The 15,330-nt window shown below is 38.4% G+C and overlaps 1 protein-coding gene across 2 annotated transcripts in view; it reads left to right on the top strand.

The window, feature by feature from the left end:
* Positions 1–15,330, top strand: part of otofa (otoferlin a) — a 73,839-nt gene that overhangs the window by 27,871 nt on the left and 30,638 nt on the right. For both annotated transcript variants that reach the window (XM_035679333.1, XM_035679332.1), the window contains exons 4-8: positions 1,680–1,779; positions 4,035–4,234; positions 13,787–13,860; positions 14,240–14,366; positions 14,737–14,791. In XM_035679333.1, coding sequence (XP_035535226.1) covers positions 1,680–1,779; positions 4,035–4,234; positions 13,787–13,860; positions 14,240–14,366; positions 14,737–14,791 — 556 coding nt within the window. The remainder of the gene's footprint in view (positions 1–1,679; positions 1,780–4,034; positions 4,235–13,786; positions 13,861–14,239; positions 14,367–14,736; positions 14,792–15,330) is intronic.

Raw genomic sequence — 15,330 nt, forward strand, 5'->3', positions numbered from 1 at the left:
AGAGAGAGAGAGAGAGACTAGAGATTAATGTGCTGGCAAGCTGAAGCTGCTGCCGTTGCTTGGAGAACACATATTGATGCTAGAAAAGCTACATTTACTGGGGGGGAAAAGCAGGTGGGGTTGCTCTCAGTTTAAAAATATAGCTCATGAACACGAGAGAATATCTCAAACTTAAAGGTCCTCTGGCCAGTGCAGCTATTTGAACTCTCAATCAAAAAGGTGAATGCAAGTTCTGGAGACAGAAATTAATGATTTTTAAATCAACCAGCCTTAAATAAGTGATGTTCATATGAGCATTTTTCCATTCAGTGTTTCAGTTGTGTGAAAATGAACTAACTTCAACCAACTCACTCTCATTTGACTGCCAGTTTTTATAGCCCTGTTGGGAAGTTCATTGTTTGCTCTCATCCCCATGGATTCCTGTATGTGTGTGTATACTATTGATTGCATGCCCTTGTTTTGTGATATTACCCCTCCCTCTGGACTCAAATCCAGCTAAGTGATTGAATGTCTGTTCTTTCTAAATATTGTCTTGTTGCTCCATTTGTGTATTATCCTGTATGTCATGTATGCATTGAAATTAAAAACACAATATTTGCTGTTCATGCTACAGTGTGTGTTTGCGTGTTACCATTATAGTAGAAATTGCATATGGCCATGGTTCAAATGGGGCTGCACTGCATGTTCTTTGTGTGGTCTGCAAACAACACACTGTCTTTAAATTATTCACCAGCTCTAATTGGCTGGTTGAATGAGGACTGTACTGGGTTTCTTCCCACTGTTGTGTTCTATGAAGGATCCTTGAGCAACATAGAAAACAAACCTTATGTCTAATGAGCTTATATGTAAAAAATGGACAAACAATGTATTATATTGTTTAATTGTTGTATTTTGTGGAGTTTAGAGATTGGAAACAATCCCCTGTTTATGAATTGCTTATCTTACAATATAGCCGTATATCAAATAAATTTGGGTTTAATTATCTTGAAATAAGGACTTTGGCTGATATAAGGTATCAATGTTTGTTTGGTTTTTCACGTATTATCATTTTCTAATCATGAAAATTAGAGACAATAACAATTTCACTGTCACACCAAAGTTTTCAAATGTATTCTTAACGGTGCTTATATATCCATTGTTTATCTCAATAGCAAAATAATGGCTGAGGATCGATTTTAGCAAAATGTACCCTCACACAACTCACAGTGTACAAAATAAGGACAAAAAATAGAGATAAAAAATGATTGACTCTATGTGCGTGTGTGTGTGTGTGTGTGTGTGTGTGTGTGTGTGTGTATTTCAGCTGCTATCTTCTTTTAAATTGCTTTGAGCAGTGACATACTGTAGTGAGCTGGTGACAAAGGCAGTATGGCACTTTTTCAATGTCACAGCATATATCCATCACCATCCACTGCGCAGTACTCTTTTTGTGACTCTATTACTGACACACACTGCACACTGTGAGACAGAGATGTGAAGAACATACGCTTTTGGTGAATAAAACAAGTTCTCTTTGTCAGTATTTCACAGTGTAACTAAAAAAGTAGATAAACTAGCGATGTGAGAATGAAAATATAGATTTACACAGAGGTAAACAAAAGGGCTGCGTAGGTCAACAAAAACAATAACACTGTATAGTGATTTCTGATGAGTGTCTCTCTATTGGTGTTTTCCTGCAGACTGGTGGGGACTTTCTGTATGGTGCTTCAGAAGGTGGCTGAGGAGGGACACTTAGAACTCACGGACACACTCATCGACGATAACAACACATCAATAAAGGTAAAGCTAAGTACTGCTCTCACACTGGACTGTTTAATACTCTTCAGGGGTTACACTGTGAGAAGGTCAAGATTTTTTTTTTCTGCACTATGTCTGGTTGGGAACATTTAATGAGAAACACGGTCACTGTTTTTGCAGTTTGCGTTTATTTATGTATTACCTGCAGCTAGTGAGCTAAGCATGTGTATGTGACTCTTTTATAGCTGGCCCATTTTACTAAAAAATGGAAGAATTTGTAATTATCTGTTAAAATTCAAATTTCACAATGTGTTACTGAATGAGAATGAATGATGAGATGAGAATCATTTTATTAGGTATAATTTACTGACCAAATTGTGCATTTGACTCACAGGCTCTAAAGACATTTTAAATACATCTGCTAGCTTATTGTTAGCAAATAACCTGATGCAGGAGTCAGGCTTATCTCACTCACAAAGCTGTGCATGCTTCACTGGTTGTGCACTGAATAATATTTTATCATATAGGGGAATAAAAATAACATAATATTTGAAAGTCCAGCCCACACAGTGTCTGATTACAATAATTCTGGCTCTTGGACAAATGTAGTTGATGACCCCTGAAATGGAGGAACATTAAATGGGTAGATTCATCTTCCACTGCACCTGCACTGGTGGCACTGGGAGATGTAACGGCTATCATCTGGCCAATAAAGCCACCGATGTTCAACAAGGATCTGATGGAAATACAACAGTCTCTTAGCAACATCAGCACATTAAGACGCCGGCCATCAACAATAACCCAGATATTGTCTATTGATTGGAAATTGTTGTTTAGGACAGCTAAACAGAAAGCAGTAAGGTGCAAAAGGATGAGTGTGAGGATGATTTTACTGGTGAATACATAATATTCGTATGAGTAAAAGATAGCATGTGTGAGGGAGAATTTAACTGCTGGAGGTTTTAAAGACCCCCTGGGGTGCAGGATTTTGTTAGTGGGAGTGCTGATGTGATGTTTCTGGGATGATGACACACAGCATGCAGATGCTTTGGGGCTTACACACCACGCACACACATACACTGACATATGTGTGAGTGGCGTCTCATGAAAACACATCAAAGCATACACACACAGTTAAGAGAATTTCAGCACTGTACATCCCTGCAGGAGGAAATCTAACATTACCTGAGAGCAACTCTTTTACCTACAACTGCACTGGCGTGGTTGCCATGGTGACAAATCTAACTCCTCATGGACTACAGTGATTGCCTTGTGAGGTTGTGAGGAAGAGAGAGCGACATAGAAAGAGATGAAGAGAGGAAGGGGAACGGGAGCCCCATGTATATTTTCTCCTCATCTGTCTTTGTCAGTAGAATAAATTGGCCAGTCCCTAATAAAGATGCGGGCATTGTCAGGAGAATAATATTTGTCCATAACGGTCCCCAGAAGACACAAAAGACAAACAACTATGTCACTATTGTTTCTGGCCTGGATTAAACTAACATTTACTGTCAACTTGAATTCCCCCAGCAAATACCAGGGAGAAGAGATGATTTATAGTCCTGTTAAAGTTTGTTGGTGTTACTGAGAGCTTTTTCTAAACACAGTTAAATAGATTGCTATAGATAAACCAAAACTAAGTACTAACTGTAATTCAACTGGACTCTTTCACTTCAAGTTTAAATTGATTTATAAGTCACAGTGCCACAGTGTGTGTGGTGTCATATTATATGCGTGTTGAATTTAGCAATTAAAAGCAAAGAGCATAAACATTTAATACACAAACATAAATGCATACATATATACTGTACATAAAGCCACCATAGGGGAGTTTTCTGATGTGCCAAAGTCCTTTTGTAGATTTTTAATCATAACAATAATAACGTTTCTTTGTATAGCAATTTTCAAAATCACTGTTATTGTGCTTTACACAAAACAAGGATACAATCATTAAAGCAGAATACTAGTAAGTTAACTGTCATGTTAAGTAAATTAACATGACAAAAGTCATGTTAGTGACTCTGTGAGGCTGTTGTGGTGCTCTGAGCTAAATGCTAATGTCAGCATGTTTACATATTTACAGTGACAATGCTAACTGGCTGATTTTTATTTATATAATATAATATTTTAGATATTTAGATATGATTTGGCAAGCCTGTGCTCCTCAGCCATTTTTAAAGCAGTTTTAAATACAGTGAGATGAAAAAGCTGCACTATAACCTCAGTGAAAGTGAAGGTTTATTTTTTATTTGCTGCTAATACAGACATATTTTCATCTGCTTTCCTTCTGTTTTTAGACCAGCATTACCATAGAGATCAGATACCAGTCTATGGATGGCACTGTGGGAGTGTGGAGCGACGGGGAGTTCCTAGATGTTCCTGATGACCGTGACGGCATGTTTGCCTTTGAAACGGACAGCTTGCTGTCTGGACAAAGCCACAGTTCAGTGACGTCTCCTGGACGATCCTTACAGGGATCCATACCAACTTTCAGGAAGTGAGTCAAGCACACAAACTATGTCCATGACAACTCGATTACATTACATTTCAGTGCATCGGGCTTTGAAATGCTGTTGCTTTGCATCTGAATCTTAATTTGATGACTCTCCACAACAGCAAACAAGATTTGTTGTTTTAATTATGTACTTCAGTTTTTAAGAGATCATTAACAGTAACAGTACTACTGAGGCACACATGGGTGAGAGAATAACTTGCATGTGTTGAGGTCGACAGATGGATCCAGCATTCACACACTGATGAAGCTTCATGCTGTCCGGCTGATGTAACATCTGTCAGGGAGGGCAGGGATTGTAGTGGCCTGACTCCGATGCCCAAAAACCACAATTTAGAGCAGATATTTGGTATAGGAGTATTTGTAGTTGAGTATCATGTTCTATAAACATGTTAGTGTATGAAAGTTTAATTAACTAATCAGTGCAGTTGGAAGGGGGCTTTGAGTCATGTAGAAAGAGCTAGCATTTTATGTAAGAGTTTTCTGTTCTCAAAATTATATCATTAGACAGATTTGAACTGTGAGAATTAAAGGAGAAGTTGCAAAGTGATAAATAGCCTCAAGTTATGTCACATGAGTCAGCATTGGTTGGTGCTCAAGACTACAAGTTTGAAAATTAAAAATAAATAAATCTGGGCGTGTGGAGTTAAACAAGTGGACTTACCAGATCTCTGTAGCTTGCTCCTCATTAATCTATGTGGCGTGAGGCTACATTAGCTGCTACTAGCATAACACACCCAAATCTCCAAGTGAACTGTCAGTGGTGAAGTTGCATTTTAGATAATGCAGGCACCAGTGTTTGACAAGGAAGAAGAATGTGTGGAATAAAAGAGACAATATCTCTGGAGGTGCTGGATTGATTTTTAATACTTTTTGTAAGCTGTCCGGTGTGAACCTGACAGTGTTGTCAGAGTGCAATGTTAAATTGGTGGAGTACTCTTGAGTTGGCAGAAATGAACATGTAGTCTAGATGTGTTTGACCCTAGTTAATATCAACATTGTCATGGTCAGTTTCATGAGTCACATGATTGACTTTCAAAGAGGTTGTAAGAACTGAAAGAGAGTTTTCCCACCAGCACTCATGAGGTTAAAAATAATACGGTGGGATTTTAAAATTGATTTTCTTTGGCACTGTGGGGATGTGAACAAGGAAAAAACATTGTGGCTGAAGTTGCATGGTCTGTTTATACCGTTTAGAATGCATGGTAGTTCATAATAATATACAAGAAATCCCAGGCTGCACAAGACTATATAGATTAAGTATGAAAAACTGCAAGACTCTCTGCCCCGCAAGCTGCTTTTGGCCTCTTTACGCTGTTCCTTGGACTTCCTCTGCGGTGTGCTTGTTGTGTTTTTGCTGAATAGTATGTGAAATAATCTGTGGGTGGTATCGATTTCCACTGAGACTATCTGCACAGCCAGACCCCTAAGTCCATCATTATATTGCATGTTGAATGGGTGTGTGAAAAATCGTGTATATGTGAGGCTGACTGCCATGGTGGGCATGTTTTTGTTTTTGTTTGTTGACACTGAACGCCTGAGTTGCAATGTCTTACGGCATGAAATTAAAATATGTGCCAATGTGAGACTGGAACCAGCCTAAGGAAAACAAGAAAAGTTGACTTATTTAGTTTTAGAGCATCCCACGGGTGTTATGTAACAGAGACAGTGTTTGGATTTGGACGACAAATCTGTTTAGAAATACTGTAAAAGGGTTTGATAAAAGTTGGATAAAAGAAGTCACCAAACTCGTGAAGCTAAAACTTACATTCAGCACGCAGTTAATCAGATTATTGTTTGTGTTGCATCTCTAGCACCTTCATTTACATTCCCTCACCTTTCTTCAGGTGAATAAGCTCTCTGTGTTCATGCATGATGACTGCGCCTGTTGTCTGGTTGTCGTGGTTGCTGTCAGTCAGACTTTATAATGCCGTTGGGGTTTTGTCTGAAAAGAAAAGTGAATGAGTTGCAGGGAAAATACCAATAACTTCCAGTGTAGCCAACAAATCCACCTCTAATCTGCCTCACACCGGTGTGGGCCAGACTGATGGGCTTGTGGGAAAATTTTAATAGCCTGGCCACTTTGTGTCTAAAGCCTTTATATCCTGAATTACCAGCTGCTCACTTTATCTCTGGTTGAGAGGTTTTTTAAAATTAAACTTTCTGAAGATGTTTCATTGTGTCCTGAATTCTGACAGTCTATGGCAAGTGTTAATTGTTCATATTCTGGTCATGAAGCATTAATGTGCAGGAGACGATAACCAGGGATGACTCTCTTACTCTGTTAGGGAAGAAGAGGAGCAGGAAAAAGAGGAGGAGAATGTCACAAACAGTTTAGCCTCAAGGTATAATTCTTTCATCCTTGCTGTCTGCTCACTTTTCCCACCTTTTGGTTTGTGGTTTTGAGTGTCTCTTCTACCTCATCCTTCATTCAGTTTGTGCAATATTTCAAAGCAGTATTACCCCATTAGTTATCTTTTTTTTTTAAGTCAAATAAATTTGACGTCATTGAGAACGTGTCCCTCCCAGTCATTATGATAATCTCAAAACATCTAAAGGATTGGCATTAGCCTTTCAGACTTTTAAAATTAAAACTTTATGAGAACAGGAGTTATATTTCTAAAACCCTTGAGAGACATGCAAACACAAACTCCTCTATTATAGATTATTCCCATGCAGTATCATAACTGCTCTGGGTTTACTCATAAATGCAGGGTGGAAGAACAAACAGAAGAACTGTGCCTACTCGGAGCCCTGCTGTCTATTTCTGTTATATCATCTGCAGCCTAAAGGTCATTACAGAAGAGTTTGTGCTCATTGCAGTTTTCAGTCGGCATCCAATTTCATACTGTACAATATGACAGCAATAGAGTGTAGGTGGCTTATTAAGGCCTATTGATTCCACCTCATCCCCTTAATTTAGTGAAATTGCACCCGAAGTGGACCATCCCACTGGTACCACCTCTCATTTCTGCAGCCTCTACCTCCCTCCACTTCATGTCCAGGCCTGCAGGATGATTTATGGCGACGCCCATGAAGCAGTTTGTGCTATCTGCGGCACCACAATGAGCCGGCTTTGCAGGGGTTTTGTTATTCCTAATAAATAAATCACGTTCTGCATGGTTTTACTGCCAGTGAGGCAGATCTGCTGAATAGTGCATGCAAAGGAGCCCACGTGCCAGACATGAAGAGAATGGATTTAAGGCCCCAATTGTCATTTGATCTGTGGACATCAAACACTGGAAAAACAAACAAAACAATGGGATGAAATGAGGTTTTACATTGGAGAATTAACATACTTTAGCACTGGTGCAAAAGGCTAACAGGACAGGATTTCTTTATCTTGTAAAAACAATTCATAAATTAATCTGCATTGCCCCACTGAAACATATTGTTGCAAATAGTCATTGTGTTTATTCAGACTATTTAAATATGCATGGTTCATTTGCATATCATCAAAATCGGCACTTAAAGGAGACAATTCGGCCTGAGCAAAGCCTCTGCTGAAAGGATAATTTACTGAAACAGTGCTGTTTTATTCATTAGGATTTTTTGAAAAGTGTGTGATGATTTGTCCATCAGTGTAAATTTGCTGTGTCTTTAAAGACACCCCTGGTGTTGATGTTGATGATGTATCATCACACAGCGCCATGGTGCAGGTGTTGTGTGGCCTTTTATCTCACTGGTCTTTATCTGAGCTCAGGATCTGCTCACTGCAGCACCCTGTGGAAACATTCATAACACCAAATATGCCAGCTAATACACAAACATGCCATTCTTATAAAATATAGATACATAGCATAGATTTTGTTCCTATACTATTATTTAAATGAGTTGTTAAAGGCCCTACCTGCACAAGGGATTGGAATCAGTCCTTAATTTCACACAGAGGGTGACAAATGAGACTTGAAGCCGTGAAAGTTGCTGCTGGCTAATTTAATTATCTGTATCTTGCTAGTGAAGAGTTACAGTCCTAGCATTATAAATATAATAAGGAAAGATATAGGATCAGAGTTACTTTCTAACATTGTTGTGTTTAGCTGCTTAGCTTATGCATTTTCTATCAGTATGTTTTCACTTCTAATATTACAAGACAAAAAAGCTTTTAGGATCAGTTCATTAGTAGATCAGTAGATCATTCAGTTCCTAATACTTTTGGTCCTATGTTTTTGGTTTTGCAAAGGCAAAAGGTAAACTATAAACAGTAAGTAAGCCCATGTCAGCAAAGAACAATCTTTAGATCAATTAACTGAGACATTGCTGACACACTGCAGTCACAGATAAGACTCCTTCTCCAAGTCTTAAACAGAGTCCATCTCTTTTTAAGACTTGACGATCAAAGCTTCCTTTTTTATGTGTAAAATCAAAATGTTATTCATCATTATCAGTCCTACCAGGCTACGTTTTAAATTATCTGAAGAAGATATATTTTTTTCTCTCTTCAGCTGTTCTGTACTTGTTTCCTTCTGCAGAGACAGATACTGGATTGAAGCAGTTGCCTTTTGAATTTTTGGCATTCTGTGTTTCTTCTCATGTAGCTGTAATCTCTCGAGGGACTGCTCTGTGTTTGTCAGCTCTGCTGTTGTGTGTTGCTGTGGTTTGCAGTGGTTATTATTCTCAGCTTGTGTGTGATAGTACGATGTGTAAATTTGAACACTGTGAGCGGTGTGTAAGCTCCTCTCTGTTATTTTTCTGTTCCAAGCCCTGATGTGGGAGCAGACGATGATGACATGAAGACATGCCTCTTGGGGTAAATCCCAGTTTATGCATCACCGTGTGTTTGTCCCAGATAGGAGTAGTGGAATACTAGGATTTAGGGGAGCTTGTCTTTTCATTACAGGTGATTATTTATATGACTGAAGGAAATTTATTTGACGTCAGAGATGTTGAGAAAAAAGAATCTTTGAAAGCCTTCAAGTCCAGAGATTTTTTCTATCCAGCCTAGTTGATGCAATAACAGAGTAAAAAATGCAAGAGCGCTATTTGGAGTGCATATAAAAATTTAAAAAGTAATGGCTGAAAAACCAGTTGTTATATAATATAAATTCTCCTTCCTTTCTTCCTCTTCCTTTTCCTCAACATCATTCTTTTCTTCTTTCTTGCCTCTTTAATCTGTATTATCTATCATCCACACAAACACAATATAAAATATTGTGGAAGTGTATTTATTCTGCGGATAATTGCACACACAAAATTACAAAAAACACAAAGTATGGCCCAAAGATTTTTAAAAATGTTTTGTTTGTTGTATGTAGGCCATGAAGGCTCAAAGCACTTTATTTTTGGGGGGGCTGTGAGGGCATTAAACTTGCATAAGCTTTTATCCATGTGACAGTAATGAGGTAAAGTTATGAGCCAACACTTGCAAGATCACAGGCAAAGAATATCAATTAACTTTCCAGGATAGGCAAATGAAGCAGCTATACAAAAGCACCTGGGAATAGATGCCAATATCACAGGGGTAAATAATATTGACATTCCATTTTATCTGTTGTAAAGGTACATTCTAAGTGGAAAGTTGGAAAAACATGACTTGATGGAAGCTGCCAAACAAAGTATTGAGAGAGAGAGAAAGAAAGAGGACTGCAGAGCGTTCAATAAGGTTTTAGGACATAGAGGTCTGGTTTAGTGAGCGTTTTCATTTCCCAACTGTGTTATCAGGTAGAGTCGATCTTTGTCTGGGCTCCGGTCCAGGGGGTTCCTGAAAGCACACAAAATATGTGCATTCAGTCCGTCTGTGTGGGAGAGAAAGAAGAGGTGTGTGTAGGGTATCTCATTGAGCTCCATTCAGCTGAGCCCCCAGAGCAGAACGCACAGTATATGTCAATGAATTATTGATCGCTCGCCGTTTATTTTTTTATCCTTCCTTTATTCATTTATTTTCATGTGCATGGAAGTTTTGTACAGTAGTTGAGAAATTTCAAAACACTTATGAAAACACATGCAAATGGACAAAACACAAGCAAATGAAGAAAAAATGTTAGATATAAAAAGAAACATAAACAGCTGTTTGACAAGACTGAGCATATAATTCAAAGTAACAGTGGTCTGCCCTCACTATGTGTGCAGGAGCGAGCTTAACACTTTTTGTGAAACTGTGAAAACAGTATTGGTTAAAAAACAACACATGTAATGATGGTGATTACAAATCGGAGAAATATGAGAAACCACAAACAAGAGTATTTTTGCGGCCATTGTAGTACAACACTGACAGGAATTATTTTACTGCATAATGAGTACTTTTACTTTTGATAACTTGCATACTTTTACTTAAGTAAGGGTTTGAATGCTGTACTTTTACTTGTAGTGGAGTATTTTCACAGCTTGGTATGTACTCACACTGCAGACATTTCCATCTTTGACCATCTGCTCGCAACAAGTTCAAAGTCGGATCTCTGGCAATTTAACAGCAATTTAAACAGCCACCCTCTGCCCCTTATCCCACTGCTTTACATGCACATTAAAGATACATTCATAACTGTGAGGAAAATGTTTTTTGCACAGTTTGAAACCTTTATGGAGGAAAATGGAAATACCAGGTATTGGCGAATAACCATGGGAATAATTCTGCCTCAGATCATTCGTCTTTGCTGCAATTTACACGTGTCACAAGGCAATTTATTCATGCTTTCATGTATTATTGATTTGAGCACAATCACCCCCATTTCACTTTCAGCTTTAAGCACGCATGTGCATATATTCCCCAAGTTCTCTGCTTTTTAAATATGCAATAGCTGACTTTGCTTACAATAGTAGGGTTATTATCACTATGGTACAAAGCTTGAATGAGCTTCACGTCTCATTCAAGGTGTTTGTGTGTTTGGTTGATCTGCAGTGCTTTACGTGATAGTCACGTATACATTTATGGTCTTTATTTCAGATCAAAGGAAAAGAAGGAAGGAGAAAATAATAAGTATAGCGTCCTTTTTAATTCTCAACTTCTCAACAAGCTGACTTTCTTCTGTAGCTTCTGTTCAACTTTGACTTTTTATGAGCTTTACCTGCTTTAACTTCTAAAGTGTGAATTTGCATATTTCCATTACTCTAATTGGAAAACCCACTTGTGAACTTTCTTTGCTTTTTCTCACTGACGTCTTTGAAGGTTACATTTTGTCTTTAAATCACCGTAGAGGGATGGCTTGTTAAATCTTTCAAGGTTTATCTCATTTTAAATTCAGACATGGCCTGTGCTGAAGGCATTTGTCTCTCTTGTCTGTCCTTGTATGTGTCCTTTACTCTGCACAGCAAAGGAAGGGAAAAGAAAATGAAGGGAATGAAAGACAAGTAAGTCAAATATTGTGTGGTCCTATTTGTTTACTTCCCAGAATTTCCAATGACTGTCCCCTCTGCTTTAGTTAGAAAATCGCTGTTCTTGTGTAGAAGATTCAATTTCACATCCTACAAATGCCAATATATACGTTGGCTTTTCTCATCACAATAACCGCAACATCGGTCTTCTGTTCAAGAGCTTAAAACAACTATTTTTACTTTTTCCTGACATGTAATTGTGACAATTTGTCTCGATTCTCTCTCAGGAACAAAAGCATTCTTATAGTGCCAAAAATCTTTTAGGGAGAAGAGTTTGAAGTGACTGACTTTGACACAGGACTTAATTTGCATCTAGTCTCAGTCAACGTCCTTTTCTTTTGGTTCCTTCAATGTTAAGCATTTATTTTAGGGTTAAAGTCTTGTTTTAAGGCCAAGGTTGTAATTTTGTTTGGGTAAGGTTAGTTTAAGAGAAGGTTGTGCATCCCAAGGACCAGTGACCTGATTTAAGCGGGATTTTGGTGACAATTTTACTCACTGAGGAAAGAATGCACTTGCATGCATAAAACACTCAGTTGGTGCCACTAAGATTAGCAGTTTTAAATTAGTGGACCAAACCTCTTCCAAGTCCAAGATTACATGAAGTTCATGTCATGTTATGAAGGCTGTCTGGACTCACTTCAACAACAATCATCTTTGGTGGTGTACAGAGCCCAGCCCACTCCATCCTCCTCCTCTCCCTTGTATCTCCAGCCATGTACCTCCACCTCCTGCTCTCTCCCTCCCCTCCTCTCTCCTGCATCATCATTTACTAATCTGTCCAACTGTTATCTGCCTGGCTGGCCTGGACTATCTGCACCTGACAGGTGAAGAATATGGAAATATAGTTCAATATAGAAGGAAGCTTGGGGAAGAACCTTGTTGGGGTGGATTTATGGTGATCTGACCTCTGAGGAGTTGAGTATAGGCTCAGTGGTGTCTTTCATGTGGTATGTATAAAACACATTTTTTCACACATTGTGTTTGTGTGTCTTTAGTTTGCGTGTCTTTTTGTTGAATCATAGATTGAATGAGACAAGGAGGCAGACTGGAACACTGGAACATCTGAATTTGCATTTTACCAGGGGTGCAATATCACAAATTCAATAAATTGCTTTTTCAATCAGTCGTTTAAATTTTAAGTCTATAACATGAAAATATGGAAATATGCCCATCACAATTCCAGGTGAGTCTAACATTACTTTTTAAATTGCTTGTCAATTTTCTGCACATTGATTGACTTAATTGTTTCAGAATTTCAGCTCCAGGTAGCAGATGTTATACTCAAAAGTATTTTCCAAGGCGGTCAAACTGTTTAATGCATGCACTGACAATTCAATAAACTGGCCCATCAGCTGGAAATATAATGGTTGGTGCTTTATAGGCTGAGAGTCCAAGGCGCGTATCCCTGAGTGTGAATGATCTTGATTTGATTTGACTGGAAAAGCTTTTTACCTTTATTTTGATGAGTGATCCACTTGTCTTTCCTCGACTTTTATTTCCATTTACGTGGCTCCAGGCTCTTACTTTTAAATCTCACTCAGCCATGAATTCATCAAATGAGATACATGCATACTTTTCTTTAAAACCAGTTTGCCATATTCCATAAAATGAGGTTGATGGTTCCCTCTGGAATTGCGGGTGAAAGATCAAAGCAGAAATTGAACTCTGATACACTCGACTGTGAATGCTTGAGGAAACAAAAGGAAAACCTTCCTATTCATTAATTTCCTGACATGTATCCATATCCGCAGCAAATTGGACGGTCACACTCATTTTTAATTATTAAGGCCACTCATTTGTCGTCCCGCTGATGACATCACAAGCTCTTTGTTGTTGCGGTGATATGTGATCCAGTTAATATCAATGTGGAGACACTGGATACTGTTGTTTTGTGATTGAGGGTCTGGAGAATTGGTAATGGTGATGGTGATGGCGGGAGATTAAATCCACTGGAATTAAATGTCTAGCCGAGTTACAAAGATGATATATGGATGTTATGGTGTTGGGTTGCATTTTGATTATATCCACAAGTGGGCAGTGGGGTTCTCCGGTCAAGTTAAGTTCAGTGTTTAATGTTGAGTCTACTGATGGAGACTGGCTTTAATGAGACAAGCATGAAACTGGTTGATTTAAGAATGAATCAGCAGTGAATCAGCACAGGTTCACTTTCATGATATAAGTTCCGTCTCCTTTCTCCTCCTGTCTGGCTGACCGTTTCTCCTCCACCAGAGCGGGCAAGGGAGTTTTCTCAGCCATGAAGCTCGGCAAGATCAAGAGCTCTAAAGATGACCACAGGAAAGGAGGTAAATCAACACACAAGACAGAAGACAAGGTCTTGCAAGTCCCCCTCCCTCAGAAATTTGGACCCCAAAATAAATTCTCAAACCTTTTAAATTGTTTGGCTTTTTTTAAAACGTCTTAATTATTATTATTATTGTTATTATTATTAACTGTTCATATTCTCTGTAAATAATTTTTCCCAATGTGAACCCTGTTTTTAGCCCTTGTCACACTCCAAGGAATACAATTCAGTTTGGAATCTACTAAATTAGTTCATGTAAAGTCCCTAAAAGTACTGGAATTTATATACATATAATATAAAAACACACTTGAAATCAACCTATAAAATATCCACCAAGTTTTAGTTTTTAATCGTTGATTTGCTTGATTTTAATTGTCCAGATGAGCCGGCGGTCCTGGACATGGAGGATCTGGACAGGAAGGCGATGCGTCTTGCTGGATCACTGGACCCTGATACCATCTCTCTCGCCTCTGTCACTGCCGTCACCACTAACGTCTCCAATAAGAGGTCTCATATTTGTTCATACACTAAGGCATTGCACACACATAGTAGATAAATACACTCCAGTATGCACATCAGCACACAGTAGGTTAAAGCATCCTGCCTTAATGGCCTCAGCCAGCACTGATCATCTCCAACTGCTGATGCCGCAGGATGAACTGAATCTGGTGGCACAGTCACACCATTTAATAGCATATATTTATAAAGATAATCATACACAACCTTGAAATATGGAACAATGAGGGCTTTCACAATTTCACATTCAAACTTAGAATTGAGTTTATGCTCATGTACCATCAGTTTTCACTGTCGGAGCACTGGAGAATGTACTCTGCTAATCCACTGCAGAAAATCACTGATTGTTCAATTTCTTCAGGTCAAAGCCAGATATTAAGATGGAACCGAGCTCTGGACGACCAGTGGATTATCAGGTGTGTGTGTGTTTCTGGGTGTTTGAATGTGTATATATTCATTATACAGAGTGAGAAGAGAAGATTGAGTGGAGTCGGTGTCCTTGTGTAACCCTCTGCAGAAAGTGATTAAGTGTACATCTGGTTTTAGGGGATTAATGTGCTGTATTTCTTAGCAAAGAACAGTTTATCCATCCAAGATGTTAATTAGTGAGGGTTAGAGGTTCTGGTAGGCATATCTTCTTAATTTAAAAGGCTATCTGTGCTTTCGGTCTTTATGATAAGCTAAGCTAATAACCTCCAGGCTCTTTCTGTCAATATAAGGCCACAGCCAGCAGCTGGTTAGCTTAGCGCAAAGACTGAAAACAGGGCAAAAACAGCTAGCCTGGACCTGTCCAAAAGTACCAGCACTTATAAAGCTCATTAATTAACATGTTATGTCTTATTTGTACAAAACTGTACAAAAACAAATTGTAAAAATTACAATTTACTGTTTTATAATAATAATAATAATAATACATTTTATTTATAAAGCACTTTTCATAAGAGAATCTCAAAGT

This window comes from Morone saxatilis, unplaced genomic scaffold (assembly GCF_004916995.1).
Source record: "Morone saxatilis isolate NCDOM2014 unplaced genomic scaffold, NCSU_SB_2.0 Contig7, whole genome shotgun sequence".
Taxonomy (NCBI): domain Eukaryota; kingdom Metazoa; phylum Chordata; class Actinopteri; family Moronidae; genus Morone; species Morone saxatilis.